The 22,566-nt window shown below is 49.2% G+C and overlaps 1 protein-coding gene across 1 annotated transcript; it reads left to right on the forward strand.

The window, feature by feature from the left end:
• Positions 1 to 12,559: 12,559 nt before the first annotated feature.
• Positions 12,560 to 20,852, forward strand: LOC131586343 (zinc finger protein 22-like). The gene is made up of 3 exons (XM_058853164.1): positions 12,560 to 12,635; positions 12,697 to 12,722; positions 20,427 to 20,852. Exons 1-3 carry the CDS (start codon positions 12,560 to 12,562, stop codon positions 20,850 to 20,852), a joined length of 528 nt encoding a protein of 175 aa, XP_058709147.1.
• The last annotated feature ends 1,714 nt before the right edge of the window (positions 20,853 to 22,566 follow it).

The raw sequence follows: 22,566 nt of genomic DNA on the forward strand, positions 1-22,566 counted from the left end.
CTTTGGTGGCAGAAAAAAAGTGAAAGGAATAGGGGAGCCCACATTATCAACAAGTGGCTCAAGGGTTGGTGTCATCGGCAGAATTCTGGGTTCTCTGATCATGGGGCAACTTTTCTGGCACCCGGCCTGCTGGAACTGGATGGGCTGCATCTCTCTTAAGGGTAGAAGAATTTTGTGTTATGAAGTGGCAGAACTCATTGAGAGGGCTTTAAACTAGGTTTGAAGGGGGAAGGGGATGCAGCTGGGCTGTCTGGAAGCAGGCCCAAGGGTGGTGAGCCTGAGGTAGGGGTGAAATCAGTAGCCCAGCTGAGGTGCACGTACACTAATGCACACAGCATGGGTAACAAAGAAGAAGAGCTGGAGGCTGTGGTGCAACAGCAAAGCCGTGATGTAGTCACCAAACGTGGGGGGATGACTCAGATAGCTGAGTGCTGCACTGGGTGGCTACAAGCTCTTCAGAAGAGACAGGAAAGGGAGAAGAGGTGGAGGAGTGGCCCTTTATATTAGGGAGGTTTTGAAACCGTAAGTATTGAAGCTGATGATGATAAAGTTGAGTGCCTGTGGGTAAGAATTAAGGGGAAGGCCCACAAGGCTGATATCCTACTGGGAGTCTGTTATCGTCCACCCAACCAGGAAGAAGAGGCAGACAACTTATTCTATAAGAAGCTGGAGAAGGTTTCAGCATCACCAGCCCTTGTTCTTGTAGGTGATTTTAACCAACCAGACATGTGCTGGTAACTTAATACAGCAGAAAAGAGGCAGTTCAGGAAGATTTTACTATGTGGAGAACAACTTTTTGTCGCAGCTGGTGAGTGAGCCCAGCAGGGGAGGGACTATGTTAGACCTGTTGTTTGCAAATAGAGATGGGCTGGTGGGAGACGTGGTGGTTGGAGGCTGCTTGGGACGTAGTGATCATGAAATGATAGAGTTCTCCAGATCTGGTGAAATCAGGAGGAACATCAATAAGACTTTTATATTGGACTTCACTTACATTGGAGTGCAGATTTTGGCCTATTTAGGAGACTTATTGTCCCTAAACCAGGACACTTATTCAAAGAGTTCCTTGGGAAGTAGCCCTTAAAGACAAAGGAGTCCAGGAAGGATGGGTGGTCTTCAAAACAGAGATCTTGAGGGCACAGGAAGAGTCTGTTCCTGTGTGCTGAAAGATGAGTCGATGAGGCAAACATCCAGCCTGGATGGGCAATGAAGTTTTGAAGGCACTTAAGAATAAAAAGAGGATGTATCATCTTTGAAAGGAAGGTCAGGTCTCTCAAGATGTGTTTTAGGGGGGTTGCTAGGGCATGTAGGGAAAACATTAGGGAGGACAAAGCTCAGTTCAAACTTAATTTGGCAACTTTTGTAAAGGATAATAAAAAATGATTTTACGAATACATTAATGGTAAAAGGAAGGGTAAGAGCAACCCTTGTTCTCTATTAGATGCAGGAGGGAACTTAGTAACTGCAGTGAGGAGAAGGCAGAGGTGCTTAACACCTTCTTTTCCTCAATCTTTAGTGGAAAGTGGCTTGTCCTCAGGACAGCTATCCTCTTGGGTTGGTAGATGGTGTCAGGGAGCAGAACGGACCCCCTGTTGTCCAGGAGGAGGCAGAGAACTGCTGAGCCACTTGGATGTTCATAAATCTATGGGACAGGTGGGATCCAGCCAGGGTGATAAGGGAGCTGGCAGATGAGCTTGCAAAACCACTCTCCATCATTTACCAACAGTCCTGGCTCACTGGTGAGGTTCCAGATGACTGGAAACTGGCCAGTGTGACACCCATTCACAAAAAGGGTGGGAAGAAGGATCCTGGTGATTATAGGCCAGTCAGCCTGACCTCAGTACCTGATGAGATAATGGAGCAGTTTATCCTGTCATCACGCAGCACTTACAGGATGGCCAGGGTATCAGACCCAGCCAGCGTGGGTTCAGGAGGGATAGGTCTTGCTTTATGACCAGGTTATCTGCCTAGTGGATGCAGGAAAGGCTGTGGATGTTGTGTACCTGAACTTCAGCAAGGCCTTTGGCTCTGTCTCCCACAGCATTCCCTGGAAAAGCTGCAGCCCAGGCTTGGACAGGAGCACTCTTTGCTGAGTTAGGAACAGACTGGATGGGTGGGCCCAGAGAGTGGTGGTGAATGGTGCTGCATCCAGCTGGGGGCCAGTGAGCAGTGGTGTCTCTCAGGGGTCTGTGCTGGGGCCTGTTGTGTTCAATATCTTTATTGATGACATGGATGAGGGGATTGAGTCCACCACCAGTAAATTTGCAATGACACCAAGCTGGGAGCGTGTATTTATCTATTGGAGGGTAGAAGGGCTCTGCAGAGAGACCTGGAACTGTTGGATGGGTGGGCAGAGTCCAATAAGATGAAGTTTAGTAAATCCAAGTGCTGAGTCCTGCATTTTGGCCACAATAACCCCCTGCAATGCTACACACTGGGGACGGTGTGGCTGGACAGTGCCCAGGCAGAAAGGGACCTGGGGGTGCTGGTGACAGCAGCTGAACACAAGCCAGCAGCGTGCCCTGGTGGTCAAGACGGCCAGTGGCCCCTGGCCTGGATCAGGAATAGTGTGGCCAGCAGGAGCAGGGAGGTCATTCTTCCCCTGTGCTCGGCACTGGTGAGGCCACACCTCGAGTGCTGTGTCCAGTTCTGGTCCCTCACTTTGGGAAGGACGTTGAGATGTTTGAGCACGTCCAGAGGAGGCAATGAGGTTGGTGAGGGGCTGGGAACACAAACCCTGTGAGGAACAGCTGAGGGAGCTGGGGTTGTTTGTCCTGGAGAAAAGGAGACTCAGAGGTGTTCTTATCACTCCCTGAAAGGTGGCTGTGGGCAGGTGGGGTTGGTCTCTTTTATTGAGAGACCGCCAGCTATTCACCAGTCTTCACAGAAGTAATTGTGAATGCCGTTTATTTCTATCTTTAGCACACCTTTTATAGGGTTCTACAGGGTCTGCAGGCAGAGCAAGCTACTATTGGCTAACACACACAGTTTACATTTTTTCTCCTACACACAAGGATATTGTTTTGCTTTACTCTCTCTTCTGCATGAAGGTTTCAAGGACTTTAGCCTTTAATATCAAGACTTATTTCAAAGGCTGGTTTGTGCAGACAGGCCTTTACTAATATATAAAATATAGCAACAATTCCCCCTTTCTCTTTTTCCACAAACCAGGCTTTGGATGTGACTCATTCTATACTTTTATGAAGACAAGATAAAATACAATTTTAACTGTCATCCCGATTAACATTATAAGTAAAGTCCATCCCCCTTCTAGCACAAGAGACCTCAACCATCCAGTGATGCCCCAGCTGGCGAACCAACTTCTAATAGGGTCACTATCTTCTTTCAGGGCATGTAACCCATCCTGTAGCTGTTGTAGTTGCTCATGGATGGAAGCTGAATGATCATTAAGATTCAAGCAGCACATGCCTTCAAACTCCCCACAACCATGTCCTTGTGCTAAGAGCAAAAGTCAATTGCAGCTCGATTTTGTAATACTGCATGACATACACTACTCACATCGGCTGAAAGCTCACTTAACATTGTGGATATTAAATTTAATTCTTTCTTAGTCTAACAAGCGAGCCTTTTTAGAGTTGCTAAGCCTTAATTCATTCAGGCTTCGCTTTGACTGTTTGATGTTTTTCATTTTATCAGCTACATTCAGCAATTGGTGTAAGCTTGGGTGGAACAAAGTAAGTTTCCCAAGATAACAGGGTCCTCTATGTAGATTAGCAGGAATCTCATTCCATGCTCTATCTCCACAGATTAGGAATATGGAACTAGGTGATCGTTTTGGTAATTGTCTTGTGAGATTGCACCACGAATAAAGGCTTTACTTTCAATGGTAGTAATGAGATCAGCTATAGGGTTGACTGCAGCCCAGTGCCGCATTACTTTGTTAGAATGACTTTTTGTCGGGGGTTCAAACATTATCCATCCACCTGAGGTATTGGTGGAACTTAACAAATCTAATTCTTCTGAGGGTTCTATGGTAACATTAAGAACTTTGGTAATTTTTGCTTGCTAACAGGCTTCAAGTTGTCTTAATGTGAAGCCAACAGTGCGACTGCACTCTTGCAACATTGCCAATCGATTCAGTCGAGTCTCGTTACTAATTAAACCTTTAAATGCTGGAGGATCCCATTCAGGGACTCCTGGGAGACAGGTGCGAAAGGATCTCCAGGGGTGGCTAGGCTCAGACACATTGACCTTTGGCCAGTTCAATGTGCCAGAGTGACCCATATGTTCTGTCACTTTTGGATGTTAGTTAGCAGACAGTTGGTCATGACTATACACAACACAATTACCATAAGCATTTTACCATGTAAATGACACCATATTTGCAAACTCACAGCTAAAACTTCAAGTGTTAAATGAACTTTCAAAGATGCTTACACTACCTCTTGAAGGGGGAATGCTTATACTTTATACTAACATAACAATTACTATATAAGCTAAATACTTAAAATATTATCTAACTACTTTTAACACAGGTGCTCTGGTATATGTAGTCTTAAGCGTGAAAGCAATTTGCTGAAAGGGTAAACACACAACTACAATTTGCCTTATATACAATTAAATGGAGTCTCTACACTTCTTAGATCTTCTACAGAATTTCTCCAGCACGATTCAGTCCTGGAACGTTCACTGCTCCCATGATGTCAGCTGGCAGTTGATTGGTGACTGAGGGCTTTGATGTTCAAGTTGTTCTTCAGATCCTTCTAAATCTTAAAACAAAGGATACCTGAAAAATTGGTAGAGACACAACATCATAATAACAACATAAAAGTTCTGTTGGCAACTGTCTGTATAGTGTTCAGACACAACTGTCTCCTGACAGGTCCATTTCTGATCCATGTCTGGAGTACCAAGGCTGTGTGATGACATCTCTGTTCACTGGATCTCATGTGTTCAGAGGCAGACAGTCTGGTCAGATGGACAGGTGACCTTTTTGAACCTGCCAACAAAACACAGACACTTCTCTCCTTGAAGTTAATGAATTATACTAATTAAATGCTTGTGGGGCATCCATTTTCCCCCGTTTTTCTTAAAAAAAAATAAAAATGAGATGTACTTCTATTATAAACAACAATATCAACACAAAACCATATACACAATTAATAAGAACTTATACTAGTTAAAAATCAATTAAATCTTAAACATTATTAATAAGGTATATAATATAAAACTGCTATTAATTACTAAAACACTGCACCAGCATCCCATAGTTAGCAAACAAACAGAAACAAAAAATCAGTGAAGGATTGGGTAATCACCTCCGGAAATGATTCTCCAAGCCCACTTCAAAATTGATCCAGCTGTCATATTAATAGGGTCAAATTGCTGAGTCAAAAGGTGACTCAAATACTGATTTGGGACAGAAAATATCTGGATCTGTTGACAAACATTCTATCCAGGTAAAGTCAAGGCTTGGCCAGGGCCTGGCTTTAAACTGGAAAGATGCCTCTTAACTCATTTCTAAAACAAGGTTCTCAATAGTAGCAGCTATGAGATGCTTACAGCACAGCAAACTGTTAAAATGCATTTGTACAAAGCGAATGATCAGGAGCCTTAGGTACCAGACCAATTAAACCATGCAGCAGTTGGTTTAATCTGAAGCCTCCCCTATGGCAGCTGATCCTCAGCAATGGCACATCTTCTTAAAATTCTGGAAACACTGAAAAATAAGAAAGCTATGACAAACAAAACTGCAGAGATTGCAACAACCAATAGAACTCCCAATGAAGTCAAGGGTGTCACAGACTGCATTCACTTCTATCCACAAGCAGGTGTTCATCAGTGTTCCATCACAGCTGTCTCAGCTGTGGCCGTCCTCTTCACTCTAGGAAAACAACTATACTTTGCAGTTTAAACAAGTGTCTCCAAGAAAACATAAAACAATTTCAATCAAACAATATCTAAACCCAACAATAATTATATATGACAAAAGGAAATAACAAACTTAACCTTAAAAGAATATCTAAGTTAGAAAACTTAAAAACATTCAAGCCTAAACATTATAAAACTCGACTGTCCTTAATTCTGTTAACACTTAATCTATATTAAATAAAAACTTAACTTAATCTTATTCTGTTACTACAAAAAAGCAACTAAAAGTTTGATATATACCTTTTAAACACAATATAACAATAACATGGATTCACTATAAAGATTATAAAAATGTAACAAATACATCACAATTCTATGCCATCTAGCTTTGAGAATAACCCACAATAACTGCAAATGTTACTAAAAATACTTATTCATAACAGGAATTTGCCTAGTATATGCTTAATTGGTTAGGATTTTAAAGTGTAGTTCTTCTAGAGAAAAACCACCACAACAACATGGGATTTAGCAGGTTGCCATCCAGCTTTTATAGCACTTTTCAGAAGCATCAAGTCCAATTTTTAAACTAAAACGCAAAATCCAAATTGGGATATATGCAGTTATATGTGTTTTATATAACAAAAGGACTCACATTAAAATTACCTTATTAAAATTGTGGAAAAAACAAACAAATAGATAATATATACTTTTAACTTTGTCTTGTACAATAAAGTTCTCTTAACTAATTATTTTTTAAACCACAAATCTCTTCTGTAGATAACACTAATTGGAAGAAGGTTTTCCTAGAAGCTGTAAATCATAACCTTAGGTTCTAAGACCAATTATTGCAAGGCAACTTCTGCTAAGCACTTTTTTCCCTTTTTTTTTTTTTTAAACTTTCAAAGAACCACAATAATTTCTCTAGTAAAACTCTAAAAACTGCAATTGCATAAACTCATAATTACTTAAAACACAAAATTAACTCTACAATGGTATATAAAAACATTTCGAAAACCCAATAAATCATGACTTTTTAACAAACTGGGTACTATCCCCCTGCTTTTTCTTAGAGAGGGAGTGGGGGGGGGGGGGGGGTGAGCTGCCCACTCTGCTGCCGCTGCAGCTCTGCTCTTATCTTTCTTCAGATTCTCTACATACTCTTGCAGAGAGGAAAAACGGAGAGAAAGAAAAAAAAAAACTCACAAAGTTACCTTTAACAAATGCAGTTTTTTCTCTCAATCTCTCTTGTTGTTCGCCTATAGAGGAAAAAAGGGCACGATTTTACAAAAGCAGGCGATTTTACACGAAAAGTCTCTCACAACCAGGTGCTAACAATGGCGATCATTGCAGCTTATCAGCGTGGCCTTGGAACTTTTCTTGCGCTGCTTCTACCCCCAGAGTGCCTTTGTTCTCTATGCCCACATCGCTCCCCCATGTCCCCCTGGTTCGGGTGGAAACCAGTCTAAATTTGGCTTCTTTTCTTCCAGGGAGGTAAAGATGGAACTTAAATAAGGTTGTAGTGTTAAAAGTGACTCCAAAAATGAAGCAAATATTTCTGGATGTATCACATCCTGCCGTAACTGAATAGATTCTGTTTGTTGTTTCAGCGTTCACTGTGGAACTTTTTTCTCATTATTTTCTTCTCTCTGACTCTCCTTCCCTCTCTCTAAGGGCAGCATAGATAGGAGTGCTTGCCCAGCAGTGGGAGGTAAAGGCATCTGCCGCTGTGACGCAGGTAGAATTACAGGGCTCACAGCCTCAGCATATCTCGCTTTTCTGTTTTCTAAGGTATTAATTACAATCTGCCAAGTTCGACCGAGAGACACAGTGTCCTTGCTCTTTTCCATAATTGCCATTTCCCATATCAGAACCCTTATATCAGTCCATTCTTCGGCCGCAAAAAGCAGTGTGAGCACTGGAAAATGCACATGACAATTAGCCCATATAATGAGCATATCCAGGTCATTTTCCTGGGCTGCTTTGCCTCGTTTAACGAGGATGCTAAGAAGCAGTTTTTCCACCGCCGCACATTCTGCTTCCATGCTAGCGGCAAACCACGAGAGGGAAGGTTGCGACCCTTCTACTATGGCCTTGCCTCTCGGTCCCCCGCAGCAACCTGAATTTCCACGTCCAACGGCACCACGTCTCACCGCGTTCAGGCTGCCTATCCGGTGCCGATCCGCGCCCACAGCTTCCCGCGCCGGGATCCGCTGAGCCGGCTCCAAAGCCCCTCTGCCCACAGGGTGTCCCTGGTCGGAGCACCAAATATTGCGAGACCGCCAATTTATTCACCAGCCTTCACAGAAGTAAACGTGAACACCGTTTATTTCTATTATTAACACACCTTTTATAGGGTTCTACAGGCTCCGTGGGCAGAGCTACTATTGATTGGCTAGTACGCAAAAGTTTACATTTTTTCTCTTGTACACAAGAATATTGTTTTGCTTTACTCTCTCTTCTGCAGGCAAGTTTCAAGGATTTTAGCCCTTACTATCACGACTTATGTCAAAGGCTGGTTTGTACAGACAGGCTTTTACTAATATATAAAATATATCAACAGAATCCAAATTTTGGCCACAGGCACCTGCAGAAGGACAGCTCCTTCCCATGAGAAGGAGGGCACTGAGCATTCCCAATATTTTGAGGGTAGATGAGAGGTGACCCTCCTGAACCACTGCCAGACAGAGTTTTCCTGGCAATATTCCCATGGGAAAAATCCCTGGATATCAAGAAATTTGGAGGTAAAATCCCATATCTGGACATGGGTTCAGGGAGAAGAAGGACAGTTCTTTTCCATAGGAAGGAAAGCACAGGGCCCCAGTGTTCCAGTAGCAGATGAGAAGTGACCCTCAACTTGCCCAGGTCAGCTGAACCAGCCAGGCCAAGCCAGACCTGTTCCATGTTCCCTTGGTTCCATTGGGCCCTGCAGTGTCACAATGGTCTCTGTGGTTCCACAGGTCCCAAAATGTCACAATGGGCCCTTGGTCCCATGGAGCCCCCAGTGTCGCTGTGGTCCCCTTGCTTCCATGAGGCCCCGTGGTATCACAATGGATCCTTGACTCCATGGAGCCACACAGTGTCAGAATGTTCTGCTTGGTTCCATTGGGCCCTGTAGTGTCACAATGGTCCCTTGGTTCCATGGGGCCCTGTGCTGGTGCATTCCCCCCTCCCCTCCTCAGGCCACCCTGCCAGCTGAGAAATGCTCCTTGGACCTGGGCCTTGGCCAACAGCCCCTGGGCTCAGCTCCTCTGCAGCTCATCAGAAACACTGTCTGCTCCCAGGCACTGCTGCTGCCCAAGCAGCTCCTGCTTGCTTCAGGAGCAGCCCTGGGAACTGTTTCTGTTCCCTGCGTGGCACAACATCCCTGTTCTCAGCCTTGCAAAGAAAGCTGTTGATGCCAAGTGCGGCCAGGATGAAACATTGCTGTGCCTGAAGCCCCTCTCTTGGGGCCCTACAAACAGCGCTCCAAAAGGAGCCCCTTGCAGCTCTCCTGGGCCAGCCACCTCCCTCTGAGTGGGGCCTCTGTGAGCTGGGAACTCTCCCGTTTGCTGCACTCGGGGCATCCGCGAACAAGGACGGAGCCTGGGCCGATCCCCCCACTCCTCCAGGCTCAGCCCCTCGCCCGCTGGGGAGATGCCAAAGCATTCGCAGGGAGCATTTCCCTGCCCTGCAGGGGAATTTCTCACAGCTGCCTTGCACTGCCTCTTTGTGTCTGTGTGCACACACCAGTGCTGTGCCCTGGCAAATGTGGCAGAAATGCTGCTCTCGGAGGGGCTGGAGTGCCTTGGAGATCTGAGTCAGTCAGGCCTGTGAGAGAGGGTAAGTCATGAGGTACAAGCTAATGGTGCTCAGTATTTTTTTTTTTTAAATTAAGTTCAATATAAGTTAGAAGCTAAGTTGAATATTTTAAGTGTTATTCCACTGTTAAATCATAAAGTCATAGGTTATAAGTTAGGTTAACTACTGTTAAATCCTGATCCTTTGCTAAATTGTGACATTTGAGGTATAGATTAAGGTACAGGTGAATCCCGTTAAGATTGAGCTCTGTTAAGCTTTTAGGCTGTATTCCTTCAATCCTTGAGCTCACTGTCCTTTGTCACACACACACACACACACACACACACACACACACACACACACACACACACACACACACACAGACAAACACAGAGACAGTTCTGGGTTTATTTCTGTTTGGTTGCCTGGATTTTGTTTGGTTTTGCTGTTGCTTTGTTTCCTTGCTGTGCCTGAAGTGTCCAGTCAGGAGCAGAGTGACTCTTGCCAAGGAACTTTGTGCTGCTGGTGCTTAATATTAAATCTGTTTTTTTCTGCTCCCTTGCTGGGGATTTTTTAAGCGCTCTCAAGCCCTCGTTGGTGACAGGGTGAAGGAGCCCTGGCCCAGGCTCTGGCCCTGGGGGACACAGGGACACTGTCAGGGGTCCTTGTCCTGCTGTCCCAGGCCCCACAGCACTTGGGATGTCCCAGAGCCGTTCTGTGATGTCCCAGCCCCTCTGAGATAGCAGAAGTCACTCTCTGATGTCACAACCTTCTCTCTGACATCACACACTCTCCTCTGTGATATCACACAGCTTCTCTGTGATTTAACAGCCTGCTGTCTGATGTCACAGAGCCATCCTCTGCGATTGCTCTGTGACATCACACCCCACTCTGCGATGTCACAACACAGTTTCACAGCCCACTCTGGGATGTCACATCACCACCATGTGACTTCATAGCCGGTTCTGTGATGTCTCAGAACCAACCAGTGATGTCACAGTCCATCCTGTGGTGGCTCTGTGATGTCATACAGCAACTCTGAGCTGTCACAACCTCCTCTGTGATATCAGAATCCTCTCTGTGATGTGCATTCAACCTCTGATGTCATAGTCATGTCTGTGATGTCACAGCCCACTAAGTGATATCACCCAGCCCACACTGTGATGCCACAGCCCACTAAGTGATATCACCCAGCCCACACTGTGATGCCACAGCCTGCTTTCTGATGTCACAGAATCCCCTCTATGATGCCATAGCTGCTCAGTGACCTCACACAACAAACTCTGTGATGTCACAGCCCCATCTGTGACCTCACACAACCCACTCGGAGCTGTCACACAGCCCCTTTCTGACATCACAGCTGCTCTGGGGCTCCAGGACACAGCCACAGAGGTGCCACTGTGACACAGCCCCCTCTGGCACATCCCCCAGCCCCTGCCAGTGCTGAGCCCCTGGGAGCTCTGTCTGGGCCTGCTGGTGTCCCTGAGCTGCCCTGGCAGGGCCCCAGCCCTGCTGGGCTGTGCTCAGGAGCTGCTCCTGGCCAGAGCTGTCTCTCTGCAGCGCTGCCCTTGCCAGGAGCTGCCTCTGGGCCAGGAGTCCGGCCCAGCTCAGCAGCACAGACACAGCACCAGCACTTTCATCACCCTCTCAGGCCTTTGGGGCTCTTGGCATCACACTCAGTCCCTCAGAGTGTGCTCCAAAAACTTCTCAAGAACTCCAAGTCAGATGGAAACACTGAAGTTTCTTGTAGTTGAAATGAGAGACACGAGTGAGAAAGCGTCCCCAGGTTCCAGGTAGAGCAGAAGACTGGAGGCCCTGATGGCAGCTGGGGACAAGCAAGGGAAAGGTGTCTGTGGTGCTGAGCAAAGCTGGATGTGTTTCAGGAATGCCAAGGGCCAAGGGCTGAGCCCCAGCCCCTGGCAAGGCAGATGCTGTCCCTCCCTCATTGCTCAGGGCTCTTCCCGGGGCACTGGCATGTGGGGATGTGCAATGCCAAGGGCAGCACCATGGGGCGGCTCCTGCCAGGCTGCTGAGCAGGGACAAGGAGGCAATGAGGCCCCAGGGCTGCCAGGGTCACTTGTCCCCTGCTGGCCTCAGGCCCAGGGCCAGCAGCCATGGCCAAAGGGCTGCACAAGTTGCCTCTGGCAGGGCCTTGCAGCTGCTGCCCATCCCTGTGCCCTCTCCAGCCCAGGCTGCCCTGTGGTGTCCATGCCCTGCACCTCTGTCCCTGCAGGCTGTCGTCATCCCCCGACTGCCCCACCTTGCTGGCCCCTTCCTTTGCTGACAGCTCTGTGTCCTGCCTGCCTCTGCCTGGCCACACAAAGCCTTGGGCTGCTCCAGACTCCATCTGGGGGATGTGTTGCACCACAGCCCTGCCCTGGGACACAAATTCCTTCCTCCTGGTGTTCATACTGGGCCTCCCCAGCTGCACTTGGCATCAATTCTTTCTTTCTCTGGCTCTTTTCCACTATGTCAAGAGGATCCACCATCTCTAAAACCGCTCTTTAAACAATCTCATGGCTCTCCTCCACCATCCTCAGTCTCCACCCCACGGAGCACAGAGCTCCTTTGTCCCTATAGAGTGGTCATGTGCCTGAGGCCTCAAAACCCCACCTTGGGAGATCTCTGGGCAATCTCCAAGGGGTTTTCAAATGAAAACAGGCTGCTTATAGTCGAAGAAAATCACAAGAGGACAAGGCCAACCTAACCCCTCTGTCCTGGCTGCTTTTGTCTTGGAGCAATTCTTAGATCTATGGAATTTGGGATGCCAAATTCTAAATGGTCCCTGGACAAGGAGGCTGGAGCTTTTCCATAGGAAGGAACAGAGCCGCACTGTTTCAGGGACTGATGTGAGGTGACCACCAAAGGCCAAGGCCAGCCAGAGCTAGCAGGTTTTTTCTGGGAGATACCCTTGAATAAAAGAAATGTTTAAGGGAGAGTACCAATTTTGGCAATGGGCAACAAAAAAGATGGATGGTATTCCATTGTTAATTCTGTGGGACAAATTGCATTACGGTTCAATTCCACCTGTCCAGTCTTTTACACATAAACAAAGCCTGGGACCGGGATTGGAGTGGACAGTCACCCCAGTCTCCTCTCTTAGAAGGAATTTAAATGTCTAGGCATCCTAGAGGGTTTTAAGGATTCCTGGTGGCTGTTGGGTGTCATTTCTCCACCTCATGACTCAGCAGGTGTTTCTCCAATAAAGAAATAAAGCTTTTGCCTGAAGCTCCCACTCTGCCCATGACAGGAAGCCCTGGGAGTGTCTGTGACATCCCGGCACTTTGGCAGCCTGGGGACTCCTGGGATGTCACCGTGGAGCCCCCGGGAGTGCCTGTGACAGAGCGGTGCCTTTGCAGCCCAAGGTCCCCTGGGATGTCACCATGGAATTGCTGGGACAGTGTCTGACCACACGGCTCTTCAGCATCCCCAGAAACCCCTGGGAGGTCTCCATGGAACCCCTGTCAATGCCTGTGACATTCTGGCTCTTGAACAGCCTGGAGACTCTTGAAATGTCCCCATAGAGCCCCTCGGAGAGCCTGTAACAAATCTGATCCTTGGCAGGCAACCATCACTAGCCCCTGTAGCTATGGTCTGTTTCCATGACAACCATCACAGCCCCTGTTGCTATAATCAGTCCCTTGGAAGCTCCATGGAGACCCCACGCCAGGGGTGGTTGCCATGGACACCAGCTCAGGCCTGTTGCCAGATTCTGTTGCCATGGCAACCATTTGCAGTCCCATCCCCAGGCTCATGGGATCCCAGAGCCACAGAATTGGCTGAGTTGGGAGGGACCCATGGGGATCCTCCAGTCCAACTGCTGGCCCTGCACAGGACACCCCAACAATCCCAGCCTGGGCCTGGCAGCGCTGGCCAAACGCTGCTGGAGCTCAGCCAGCCCTGGAGCTGGGAGCCTTCCCTGGGGAGCCTGTTCAGTGGCCCAGCAGCCTCGCGGGAAAAACCTTTTCCTCACATCCAGCCTAAACCTGCCTGCCTCAGCTCCAGCCGCTCCCTCCACTCCTGTCCCTGGGCACCAGAGGGAAGAGGTTCCCACAGCCCCCAGCCAGGGACCCGCTCCCAAGGCTGCTGCTATGGCAACCAGGCCTGGCACCAGCTGGGATGCTCGGTTTCCACGGGCTGGGCTTCAGGAATGGCATTCCTCAATTTCCTGGTCTTGCTGAAACCGCGCTTCCGCTCTCTTCCCTCTTGCCTCCCATGGAAAGCAGAAAAGGCAAAGATGCCGGGCTGGGATAAGAACAATTTATTGAGAACAGCAACGAGATAATGAATGAAGAGGAGCAGAAACAACTTTGTATAACAGAAGGGATAACATAAACTACTTACAGGGAAAACTAAAAGACCACCGTCAGCTTTTTCCTGGCCACGTATTTCCTCCTGACAGGAAATGAAAACCTTTTTCTCTGGTGAGAGAGAGGGAGTCCTTTTCCTGCACCTGGAAACGACCTGAGATGGGACTGAATATAATGACAGGGCCATCTCCAGACCCACACCTTCTTTGATACCACATCATGTCACTGCCATAGGCAGGAAAAGGTAAAGGTGTCTTCCCAGCATGGATCCCAGGGAACATGGATCACCAGGTCTCTTCCCAACGTGGGGCCCTCAATGGGGGATGAAGCTGGAGCTGTGGAGAAAGCTCTTCCTGCACTTTGGGGCATTTGCAGAGCTTCCCTTACTGGTGCCTCCGTTGGTGTCTTGTCAAGCTAGAGCTGTGGCAGAAACTCCTCCCACACTGGGAACACTTGTAGGGCCTCTCCCCAGTGTGGATGCGGCGGTGGGTGATGAGGGTGCAATTTCGCTTGAAGCCCTTCCCACAGTCAGAGCATCGGAAGGGCCTCTCCTCTCTGTGAATCCGCTGGTGCAGGAGAAGACTGGAGTTGGTCTGAAACCTCTTCCCACACTCAGGACACTCGTAGGGCCTCTCCCCAGTGTGGATGCGCTGGTGAATGACGAGTTTGGAGTTGTAGCTGAAGCCCTTCCCACATTCCCCACACTCGTAGGCCCATTCCCCAGTGTGGATCATCTGGTGGCTGACCAGGTTTCTTCTGTGGCTGAAGCTCTTCCCACACTTCAAGCACTTGTAGGGCTTCTCCCCATCCTGAAGCTGCTCCTGGACCACCAGCTCAGAGCCCTGGCTGGATCTCTGCCCACCTTCCTGGCACAGGGTGGGTCTTTCCTCCTCAGAGCACCCTGGCATGGGTTTGGAGCTCCTCCTCCTGCGGGATCTCTGGAGCTTTTCCTCCCTGTTGGACTCCTTTACTGTGGAGCTGCTCAAAATGGCCTCTTCCATGAGGTTCTGCTGCAGGGATTTGTCCTCCCTGGTCTCCATCCTCAGCTCCTTGTCTGGGGGAGGAAGGACAAGGAGAGGATGGGATTTGCCTCCGTGCCAGAGGGAAGGGGAAGGAGATCCCCCCAGTGTGTCCCCGACAGGACGGCGTTGGCAGTGGGGTTGTCCTGCAGCCGGGGGCCAGGCTGGGCTGGGAGATGGAGCAGGAGAGAGGGGGAAAGGGGCACTGACTTCCTCCTCACCTGCCTGCGTGTCCTGGGGCATCTTCCTCTTTCTCACAGCCTCCTTCTCCATCCAGCCAAGCTTTGGGATTGGGAAATCCTGCTTTGGGAGAAAACAAGGAATGACCACATTGAGTTTGAAGGACTTTCTGTTCAAGTCCCTCTCTAGAAATCACCAGGGCATCTGGGGTGTCTTGGTTTGAAAGGAGAGGTGTTTGCTAAGGAAAGCAGGAGCCTCCATTGAAATGGATAAAAATGTAAACATCCCATCCCCTCCGAATTATTATAATCTTGAAATCAAAGTGCTCTCAGGTAACGATATGGGAAAAGGAATATAAGTTCTTTAATAATGAAGGAAAATGAAAATGCAGCAGTACAAAAAAAAAAAAAAAAACAAAAAAACCAACAAAAAAAAACCTCACCAACAGAATCAGAATGCAGAATGCAACCTTACACACTGTTGGTCAGGGTTTTGGAAGTAATTTGATTAAATGGTGTCTGCAGTCCTCCTGGAGTGACACATATGGTTCTGTTGAAGCAATGATCTCGTAGAAGGGTGTATCTTACCTCTGAAGTTCTGATGCTGTAGATGGGTCTGGTCTCTCCTCTGGGAATCCTGTGGAGAAAGACTGCCTGTGGTGTTCTAATTCTGAAATTATATCCAGTCAGGAATGCTTGGCTCCTCCCCCTGGGTGGAGCATCTCACAATGGGATGATGTCATTTTATCAGTCCTGCAGTGAGACTCAATGGCCCATTAACAGAAGATATCCCCCTGGAGGGAGGATGGGTGGTGGAAGAGATAAAGAACACTGCCCCACCTGGTTTTAACAGCTGGCCCATTAACAGAAGATATCCCCCAGTTATGAGGGATGGCTCATGAAAGAGATAAAGAAAATAGCTCTACCAGGTTTTAACAGATGGTGAAAGAATACATACTTTTGGTTACATCTTGCACTGCAACCCAGGACATGGGGTCCATAAAAACCTCCCAAACACCAAGGTTCAGCCCTGAAAATGCCTCCCAGGAGTTCCTCATCTCTGGTCTCTCCCCTTTGGTCTTCAAGGGTTCCTCCCTGTCCCAGATGCTGGGGGTCCGACTTGTACTGGGGGTCACCTGTCTACTCAGTCCCAGGCTGATGGGAGTGCCAGGAATCCAAAAAGTTCCCCTGGTTCCATCTCTCCACTTAGGAATGCTGGGACCCCACAGTGTCCCCACAAGGGGCATTTTCCACTCAGCTTTGGATTTCTTCATTCTCCAAACATCCCCTCCAAAAAAGCCAATCCAGGGACACCCCAGGATATCTGGGCCAAGCTCCCCCTCCCTGGTCACCTGTGGGATGGGGGGTGATGATCCCATGGGTGGAGGCTGTGAATTCAGGGAGTGCTTGACCTCGTGCTTCCTTCTCCTTTCCCTGATCCTCCTTTGTCTCTCCTTCAGTCTGAAGAAGCTGCTACAGGTGTCAGAAACAAAACTCCAAGTCCCTTGGAGCTTCAATCGTTCCCTCTGAGGGCAGGGACTGCCAAAGGCTCCCCAGGGACTGGCGAGAGCAGATCCTGGAGGCCAGGATTGCCGGGAGCCAAAGGCTCTGAGCAGGGAACTGCAATGCTGAGCAAGCCCTGGCTGGGTTGGAGGAAGCAGAAAGGCCAAGCCCTGAGCCCAGGCCTGGCACAGCAGGGCCTGTCCCTCACGGGTGGCTCGGGGCTCTTTGTGGGGCAGTGGGATGTGAGGGGCAGCAAGGACAAATGCCATAAACCTGTGTGACACTCCAGACCCTTATGGAACCAAGGGGCCAGAGTGACACCATGGGAAGTTGTGGAACCACGGGGATCATTGTGGCACTCTTGGACCCATGGAACCAAGGAACCAGTGGGACACTCTGGGGCCTCATGGAAACAAGAGGCCACTGTGAGCCTGCAGGTCTGTAATACCCCAGAACACTTCAATGCTGGTGGTAACCAAAGGTTCCTGTGCTTGAGTTTGGTGCACAGGAGAAACAACAACCAGATCTTCTCAAGATGGACAGATGTAAAGAATATTCTTGGTAGGAAGGGACCCACAAGGATCATCAAGTCAAGCTCTTAAGTGAATGGCCTGACAGGATTTCAGTCCTGAAAGGATTGAACCCACAGCCTTGGTGATACTGGCACCATGGTCTAACAACTGAGCTAAAAGGTCAAAATGACACAAAATTTAACTGTTAAAATATAGACAATCAAGGAATTTTGGCAAAGGGTTTAATACAGCATCCAATCGAACACAAAACGCTTACCATAGCATTAACTTTGCAAACTTAGCTCATTTAACCTAAAAACTGCTTACCCTTAAGATTTTAGGTAACATTAAGATATCCAAAAATAATCCAGGCACATTGGATAAGAAGGGGAATAAAAAGAGACCAGAAACACATAAGATCCACAGAAAAAGACTTTCAGGATGATCCCAGTCACTCCCTCTACAGTCCCAGTCCCTCCCAGAATGAGCTGTTGCACCCACTCACCCCTAGATCCTCCCAGTATGATTCCAGTCATGGCCAGAGTGACTCCCTCTCACTCCCAGAATGGGCCCAGTTGCTCCCAGTCACCTCCAGCATGGTTCCAGTCATAGCCGGCACCTTTCCAATCACTCTCAGTATAATCCCAGCTAGTTCCACTAGGATCCCAGTATTACCCCAGCATGGGCACAGCTGCTCCCAGGATTATCCAGTGTGGTTCCAGTTGCTCCCATTTACCTGCATTGTGGTTTCAGTCTCTCCCAGTCTATCCCAGTTGCTCCCAGCCACTCCCAGTCACCCTGAGTGCAGTCCCAGTTGCTGCCAGTATGGTCCCAGTCTTGCCCAGGATGGCCCAGCTGCTCCCACTGTGATCCCAGCAGGATCCCAGTTGTCCCCAGCATGGTTCCAGTTGCTCCCCGTTCCTCCCAGTGTGATCCCAGTTGCACCCAGTTGCCCCCAGTATAGTCCTAGTCACTCCCCAGATGGTCCCAGCTACTCCCAGCAAAGTTGCAGTCATTCCCAGTTGCACCCAGTGTAGACCCACTCACTCCCAGTTGCTCCCAGTTTTCCCCAGCATGGGGCCCAGTTGTCCCCAGCGTGGTTCCTATTTATTCCCAGTGTGTTCCCAGTCATCCCCAGTATGGTTACAAACTCTCCCAGTATATTGCAGTTGCCCTCAGCATACCCATAGCCATTTCCAGACACTCTTAGTAATCCCAGTCAGGTGCTTGTTATTCCAGTATGATCTCAGTCACTCCCAGTCTATCCCAGTCCAGCACTCCCTGAACTCACAGCCCCCCATCCGTGGGATCATCACCCCCCATCCCGAAGGTGACCATGGTTACCGAGCTTAGCCCAGATATCCTGGGGGGTTCCTGGGTTGGGTTTTTGGGGGTGATTATTGGAGAATGAAGAACTCCAAAGTTCTTCAGTGGAAAATGAGTTCTTTGAGTGGAAAATGCCCCTTGGGGGGACATTTGGGGTTCCCTGTGGCAGCTGCTGACAGAGGCAGCCTGAAGGAGCAGAGCCCTGTGTCCCCCAGGACCCCAAAGTGGGGAGCACAGAGAGAAGGAGTGCCGCAATTCATGGGACCCTCAACAGCCTGGAGAGAGGGAAGGGTGTCTCCATGGACCACCTGCACCCCCCAGAAGAGAATAAGGTGAGCAGGGACCCTAGGACCCCCCAAAACTTCCAGCATTCCTAAGTGGGGAGATGGAAACGGGAAAATCTTCAGATTCCTGGCACTCCCAGCAGCCTGGGCAGGGCAGGGACTGACTAGACAGGGGACGCCCAGTACAAGCGTGAACCCCAGAAGCTGGGACAGGAAGGAAACCCTGAACACCAAAAGAGAGAGAACAGAGATGGGGAACTCTTGGGAGGCATTTTCACAGCTGAATTTTTGTGGTGTAAAATTTTTATGGACTCCATGTACTGGGTTGCAATGCAAGATGTAACCAAAAGTATGTTTTCTATCACCATCTGTTAAAACCTGGTGGAGCAGTTTTCTTTATCTCTTTCATCACCCATTCCCTCATATCTGAGGGATGTCTTCTGTTAATGGGCCGGCTGTTAAAACCAGGTGGGGCAGTGTTCTTTATCTCTTCCACCACCCATCCTCCCTCCAGGGGGATATCTTCTGTTAATGGGCCATTGAGTCTCACTGCAGGACTGATAAAATGACATCATCCCATTGTGAGATGCTCCACCCAGGGGGAGGAGCCAAGCATTCCTGACTGGATATAATCTGAGACTCTAAACACCACAGGGAGTCTTTCTCCACTGGATTCCCAGAGGAGAGACCGGACCCATCTACAGCACCGGAACTTCAGAGGTAAGCTACAATCTTCTATGGAATCACTGCTTAAACAGAACCACATCTGTCACTCCAGGAGGACTGCAGCCACCATTTAATCAGACTGCTACCAACACCCTGACCAACAGGGTTTCAGGTTGTATTCTGACACTGGGAGGGCTGGTTTTTTGTTGTTGTTTTTTTCTTTTTTTTTTGTACAACTACATTTTCATTTTCAATTTTTTTTAGTAAAGAACTATTATTCCTATTCCCATATCGTAACCTGAGATCAATTTGATTTCAAGATTATAATAATTCGGAGGGGGATGGGATGTTTACATTTTTATCCATTTCAGTGGAGTTTTCTGCCTTCCTTAGCAAACACCTTTCCTTTAAAACCAAGACACCTTAGATGCCTGGGTGACTTCTAAAGATGGACTTGGTAAGAGGGACCATCAAACTCCATGTGCTTATTCCTTGTTTTCTCCCAAACCAGTATTTCTCATTCCAAGACCTTGGTTGGATAAAGAAGGCAGCTGTGAGGAAGAGGAAGATACCCCAGGACACCCAGGCAGGTGAGGAGGAAGTCAATGCCCCTTTCCCCCTCTCTCCTGCTCCATCTCCCAGCCCAGCCTGGCCCCCGGCTGCAGGACAACCCCGCTGCCGATGCCGTCCTGCTGGGCACACACTGGGGGGATCTCCTTCCCCTTCCCTCTGGCACGGAGGCAAATCCCATCCTCTCCTTGTCCTTCCTCCCCCAGACAAGGAGCTGAGGATGGAGACCAGGGAGGACAAATCCCTGCAGAAGAACCTCATGGAAGAGGCCGTTTTGAGCAGCTCTACAGCGCAGGAGTCAAACAGGGAGAAAAAGATTCAGAGATCCCGCAGGAGGAGAGGCTCCAAACCCATCCCAGGGTGCTCTGAGGAGGAAAGACCCACCCTGTGCCGGGAAGGTGGCCGGAGATCCAGCCGGGGCTCTGAGCTGGTGGTCCATGAGCAGCTTCAGGATGGAGAGAAGCCCTACAAGTGCTTGGAGTGTGGGAAGAGCTTCAGCCAGAGGAAAACCCTGATCCGCCACCAGATGATCCACACTGGGGAATGGGCCTATGAGTGTGGGGAATGTGGGAAGGGCTTCAGCTTCAGCTCCCAACTCATTATCCACCAGCGCATCCACACTGGGGAGAGGCCCTACGAGTGTCCCGAGTGTGGGAAGAGGTTTCAGACGAGCTCCCATCTCCTCGTGCACCAGCGGATTCACACAGATGAGAGGCCCTTCCGCTGCCCCGACTGTGGGGAGGTCTTCAAGCAAAACTCCCACCTTGTCAAGCACCGGCGCATCCACACTGGGGAGAGGCCCTACAAGTGTCCCCAGTGTGGGAAGAGCTTCTCAGTCAAATCTAACTTGACCCGACACCAACGGAGGCATCAGTAAGGGAAGCCCTGCGAGTGCTCCAAGTGCAGGAAGAGCTTTGTGCACTGCTCCCGCTTCATCCACCCTTGGAGGATCCACATTGGGAAGAGACCTGGTGATCCATGTTTCCTGTGATCCATGCTGGGAAGACACCTGTACTTTTTCCTGCTCATGGTAATGGCATGATGTGGGATCAAAGAACGTGAGAGTCTGACCGTGTCCCTGTCATTATATTCAATCCCATCTCAGGTTGCCAGGGGCAGGAAACGGACTCCCTCTCTCTCACCTGAGGATAAGAGTGTCCTTTCTTGGCAGGAGGAAATATGTGGCCAGGATGAGCCAGTCGGTGGCATTTTAGTTTTCTCTGTGAATAGTTTGTCTTATCCCTTCTGTTATCCAAATTGTTTCTATCTCTGTTTGTTCCTTATCCCATTGCTCTTCTCAATAAATTGTTCTTATCCCAGCCTGGGATCTTTGCCTTTTCTGCTTTCCATGGAAGGCAAGAGGGAAGTGAGCAGCAGTGCGATTTTAGCAGGAACATGAAATTGGGGAATGCCGTTCCTGAAGCCCAGCCCGTGGAAACCGAGCATCCCAGCTGGTGCCAGGCCTGGTTGCCATGGCAGCAGCCTTGGGAGCGGGTCCCTGGCTGGGGGCTGTGGGAACCTCTTCCCTCTGGTGCCCAGGGACAGGAGTGGAGGGAGCGGCTGGAGCTGAGGCGGGCAGGTTTAGGCTGGATGTGAGGAAAAGGTTTTTCCCGCGAGGCTGCTGGGGCACTGAACAGGCTCCCCAGGGAAGGCTCCCAGCTCCAGGGCTGGCTGAGCTCCTGCAGCGTTTGGCCAGCGCTGCCAGGCCCAGGCTGGGATTGTTGGGGTGTCCTGTGCAGGGCCAGCAGTTGGACTGGAGGATCCCCATGGGTCCCTCCCAACTCAGCCAATTCTGTGGCTCTGTGATCCCATGAGCCTGAGGATGGGACTGCAAATGGTTGCCATGGCAATGGGCCCTGGCTCCAGGCCTGAGCTGGTGTCCATGGCAACCACCCCTGGCATGGGGTCTCCATGGAGCTTCCAAGGGACTGACCATAGCAACAGGGGCTGTGATGGTTGTCATGGAAACAGACCATAGCAACAGGTCCTGGTGATGGTTGCCTACCAAGGATCAGATTTGTTACAGGCCCTCAGAGGAGCTCCATGGGGACATTTCAAGAGTCTCCAGGCTGTTCAAGAGCCGGAATGTCACAGGCATTGACAGCGGCTCCACAGAGACCTCCCAGGGGTTTCTGGGGATGCTGAAGAGCCGTGTGGTCAGACGCAGTCACAGCAATTCCATGGTGACATCCCAGGGGACCTTGGGCTGCAAAGGCACCGCTCTGTCACAGGCACTCTTGGGGGCTCCACGGTGACATCCCAGGAGTCCCCAGGCTGCCAAAGAGCCGGGATGTCACAGACACTCCCAGGGCTTCCTGTCATGGGCAGAGTGGGAGCTTCAGGCAAAAGCTTTATTTCTTTATTGGAGAAACTCCTGCTGAGTCATGAGGTGGAGAAATGACACCCAACAGCCACCAGGAATCCTCAAAACCCTCTAGGATGCCTAGACATTTAAATTCCTTCTAAGAGAGGAGACTGGGGTGACTGTCTACTCCAATCCCGGTCCCAGGCTTTGTTTATGTGTAAAAGACTGGACAGGTGGAATTGAACCGTAATGCAATTTGTCCCACAAGTTTAACAATGGAATACCA

This window comes from Poecile atricapillus, chromosome 19 (genome assembly GCF_030490865.1).
Source record: "Poecile atricapillus isolate bPoeAtr1 chromosome 19, bPoeAtr1.hap1, whole genome shotgun sequence".
Classification (NCBI taxonomy): domain Eukaryota; kingdom Metazoa; phylum Chordata; class Aves; order Passeriformes; family Paridae; genus Poecile; species Poecile atricapillus.